Source organism: Protomyctophum parallelum (genome assembly GCF_964188405.1).
Source record: "Protomyctophum parallelum genome assembly, chromosome: 17".
Classification (NCBI taxonomy): Eukaryota; Metazoa; Chordata; class Actinopteri; order Myctophiformes; family Myctophidae; genus Protomyctophum; species Protomyctophum parallelum.
In genome coordinates, this window is record NC_139719.1 from 18,732,516 (window position 1) to 18,737,243 (window position 4,728).

Here is a 4,728-nt window from a genome sequence, read left to right on the forward strand (position 1 = left end):
CTCTGCGATGTAGTGGAGTAGAAGTAAAAGTATTGACATTTTTAAATACTGAAGAAGGTAAAAGAAATACCTCAGAATTGTACTTAAATACAGTACTTGAGTATGTGTACTTCTTAGTATACTTTACACCTGTCAGGATGTAATCCAAGTAGGACCAAAATGCGAGGAAGTCAGAATCAAGTGGAAGTTTATTTTAACAGAGGTTTGCAGGAGAGCAACACCATCAAACAAACAGACTTGGAACTCAGGTTTACAAGACAATAATGAATAATCCAACAGAGAACACAAACACAGGGTTTAAATAGGCACAAGATTAACAGGACACAGGTGAATTCAAATCAAATCAACACAAGGATTGGCTGTGGGGGAAAACAAGACACAGGTGAAACAAAGAACCAAAAAACAGGGAAGGAGGGACAAGGCAGGAACAAAGGAAAACAGGAAACACAAAGCATCACTTCAAAATAAGATTCAAGAACACCATAGCATAACTTCAGAATAAGTTTCAAGAACAACAAAAACAACACACGGAAGGCAGATCCTGACAACACCATGCACTGAGTACATATTTGAATTATAGACCACCCGTCCATGGCCTTTATTTTGTTCATGTTGAACTGTTATTTGCCATGTATGTACCATGGGCATGATCGAAGCAGATCTTTCTTGTTGTTTACATTTTGCCCCAGTTGACCAACACTGAATTTTCTACTAAGAAGATTTTTTTTCCACACAGGTCCAATACAAAAAGTTAGTAAACTACAGTAGGTCACATTACAGCAAAAGCAGTAGGAATGTTATTGCTGATAGACTGTATGCTACTATAGTACAGTAGATGGTAATATTAGATGTACTGTAGGTTTGATGTCTACTTGCTGTCATGGTTTCTTTGTAACACCGCTGACCCTGCTGTTTGTTGACTATAGATGACACCCTGACCTGACCGCTATAGGGTAGCTGTTTACCAGAATAAGAGAAGTGACCAGAATAAGAGAAGATTTAGAAGAAAGAAAAACGTATAAAATTATGAAGTATTATGTTGATATCAATAGTACATTATTTATTTTGGTTATTGGTACTAGACATTGTCAGTAATTTCTTTGTATGTTCAAGTTAATTGCCAAATCTGCCCGGTGCAAATTTAAAAGGCAAACAAGGAATGCAATTTCTATTCATACGTTCCAATGTTCAATGTCAAAAACACGATTAAACCGCTAATCGCAATGAATCAATTAAAATGTCATAAAAGGTGACCTACCTGGTGTTATAGTGAACAATGCGTCCACAGCCAGTAAAGAGGTAGACAGTTGCACACACAGAGAGACAGACAGAAACAAGCTAAGTGAAGCGAGAGCTTAATGTGTGTGTCCCGTCCAAATGTTGCAATGTTTTACTGCCAAGATTAACAATTCAGATTGAAAAAGAGATATCAGATATACAGTACCCTGAATGAAAGGTCACAGTCATATAATGCTAGATAGCTGCATGCTTAAGGAAGAGACCAAGGACAGTATGAGTGTGCCACTGTGCGTGTGAGTGTGTGTGTGTGTGTGTGTGTGTGTGTGTGTGTGTGTGTGTGTGTGTGCGTGTGTGTGTGTGTGTCCGTGTTTGAGAGAAAGAGAGAGCAAGTATCTAAATGTATTGCGCCTTTTGTGCAGTTCCAAATAAAATCCTTCAGTGTGTGTGCGTGTGTGTGTGTGCGTGCGTGCGAGAGACCGAGAAAGAGAGAGCAAGAGAGAGATATGGGTGAGAATCGTGAGATTCTGCGTTGTTCTGTATTGTTTCAAGAAGAGATAAACATGAATCCACTCTCTGTCTCTCACTCCAAAGGTTGTTCTCACACAACAGATAGCGAGGATAATAGTTCATTATGAAGGACAGGGAAACATGGACACTTGGTCAACAGGGGTCCGCAGCTACATTTGATAATATAGCATCAAAATCAGTTTAACCTGTTTAAACCATAATACTGCCTATAGGCTATTATGGATTTAATACATAATACCCGTACTTGCACTCTGAAAAGAGTAGTTCTACAAGCTCACACCATTACGACGCAGTCAAGGCCTGCCAAAATCAACCGTAGATTTTGTCAACTTAAATATTGGGTATTTAGTCGGCTGAAACTACACTAAAACTAAAACATTTCAGATAACTAAAGCAAGACTATAATATTATCTTTTATATTCAAAAGACTATGACTAAAACTAAGCCCAGAGCTCTCATCTTTGTAGCCTACTGTACATGATAGTTCAGGTGAGAAAGACAGTATTGAGATAGATATACTGTATAACCAAGAAAGAGAGAGAAGAGTGAGAAGAGAGAGAATATATACAGTAGAAGGACAAATCAACAAGCGAAGCGAAGAGAATAAATAATTCGGTCCACATCACAGTCCATGGAGCACGGCGGCTTTGACAACAAACCAGCAGAGGTTAAAAATGTCCAGTTCTGTAGCCATGCCAGTAACGAGGAGAGCACACAGGCCAACCCACATCATCCCAAGACTTGAACTCAGCCACCATGAAGTAAAGATACCCCCCTATGACTTAACACAGGAAAGACCAATTTATATGTACTGTACATCGTGTGACAAGAGATTCCGTCACTTAGGTAGACTCTCAAGAGACACGAGCGTAGTCACACCGGAGAGAAACCTTTCCACTGTAAACAATGTGACGAGAGCTTCGGTCGTGCAGCTCACCTGTGGAGACACCAGCGTATTCACACCGGAGAAAAAACGTTCCAATGTACACATGCAGTGCGACAAAGCGTTTCAGAGTGTTAGATGGCCTATACAGATACACCGGCGTGCTGTCCACACCCGAGAGAGAGCCTTCTGCTGTAAACTGTGCGAGATGAGTTTCAGTCGCTCAGCTGACCTAGAGGTATACACCGGTGTATTCACACCACGGAAAGGCCTTACCGCTGTAAACAATGTGACAAGTGCTTCAGTCGTGCAGCTCACCTACGGAGACAACAGGAGTTTCAATGTGCTATAGCTAACCTACGGAAACAACTGAATCGTATTCACACCGGAGAAAAGGATTGACAGTCACAGTTCTTGTTTTTCTAAACATAAGCTCAATAAAAGTATGCCTAAACCTAACCTCAGTAAAACTATGAAAATGTGTTTGGCACCGGACCCCCATCTAAAAAAATTGTTGTGGCAGGGATCTCCAGAGCTCATATAGCGCCATCCAATCCCCCAAATGGAGTGGGAATATGCCCCGCCAATCATCTCCTGGCCTATATTATTGCAGCCATCCAATAAAAAGAACATTCATTCTCAGAGAAACCCTATACCCTGGATAAAATGAAGACTTTATTAAGAAAATGCCGTGTGCCGGCAGCTGTGTCAACCGCATCGCAATGTCTCCTTTCTGTTCGGTTCCTTTTCTCCCCCGTTCGTCCCCATTTCGTGGAGCATGGCATGATGCCACATCCGACGTTTCACTGCGTGTACCTGTATGCTCAGTGACAAATACAGGACTCTTGATTCTTCTTGAAATCATACCGGAAGCTCTTCTGAAAGTGATCCACGAAACCGTCCCACGAGTTGTTCCGGAGCAGCCAGTCGCGGTGGTGCGACAGGAGATAGGTGGAGATCTCCCGGCTGACCAGCTCCACGCACCGTTCGCTCTCCCGCTCCCTCATCAGGTCCTGGCACACGAGAGCCCCGAAGAACAGCAGGGTGGCCACGTGCTCCCAGGTGGTGGTGGGGCAGGCGCCGAAGAGGGTGTTCGCCGCGGCCGCTACGAAGCTCATGTCGTCGCCCCGCTCGTCCAAGCGGAGCTCGCTGGTCACGACGTAGCTCGTCATGCCGTTGCCGTAGTGCCGGTCGATCTCGATGAAGTCCTTCACGACCTTTTTCATCGTCGAGTGAGCTTCGCTCTTCTTCTTCCGGTGAAACACGCCCACAAAGTCCAACAGGAAATTGGTGATTAGCCGTCTCGTGTCGTTCTCCAGGATCTCTATCGTCTTCCTCTCGTGCTCCCGCCGCCTCAGCGTTCTCTCCGCAGCCTTCAGAGCGACGCACAGTGCCGCTGCGACACACATGCCCAACGCGTTCACGTTAATAAAGTAACACGTCATTAGTGCTAATGCCATCGCAGCCACGCTAATGTGAACCGCGTTCAGGTTAAGCATCGTTTAAGTTAATTCCAGTGCTTCAGCACCGACTGCAGATGATTCAGGAAACACTTCTTCCGTTAAGTTCTGAACTCTAATCAAACCCTGGCACATTTATTTGTATCCCCAAACTCTCCCAAGTTGGCACGCCCTGGCCGTGCGCTGATTGGACAGTAATGCGAGGACGTCATAGTTTGATGTGGCATGGGCGCCTACACATGGGGCAAGCCTTAAATTGTGGAATTCTAAGTCGAAGCATGTAGCTGACACTTCATTTCCTGAGCCCTTTCTAGTCTGATACGGGCTATAGAATCAGACTTCACTTCAGCAGTGTGCGTGTCCGTCAATATATCTGCAGGCTGATAGAACAGATGAGAGTGAGGTGGTGTAGGTAGGAGAGACAACTAGTAGCGACGCGAAAAGCAAGACAGACAATAGAGGGTATGCGCGTGCATAAATTGAATAGCAAATCGAGTGGCAAAGTGACTTTAACGCAATTAGGTGGGACTTTTCTGTTTGAATGCATGGGGCTGTCCAAGGCCAGAAAGTAGTTTTTCTTTGCCACTCAGTAGGCATTCCTACATAACTCCCGGGTTT

The 4,728-nt window shown here is 44.1% G+C and overlaps 1 protein-coding gene across 1 annotated transcript in view; it reads right to left on the bottom strand.

Moving 5' to 3' along the window:
- asah2 (N-acylsphingosine amidohydrolase 2) overlaps positions 1–4,059 on the bottom strand; it is a gene marked incomplete at both ends in the record, with an annotated part of 31,526 nt that extends 27,467 nt beyond the window's left edge. Inside the window, 2 exons of the mRNA XM_083787494.1 lie at positions 2,647–2,704; positions 3,489–4,059. Coding sequence (XP_083643620.1) covers positions 2,647–2,704; positions 3,489–4,059 — 629 coding nt within the window. The remainder of the gene's footprint in view (positions 1–2,646; positions 2,705–3,488) is intronic.
- Between the last annotated feature and the right edge of the window lie 669 nt (positions 4,060–4,728).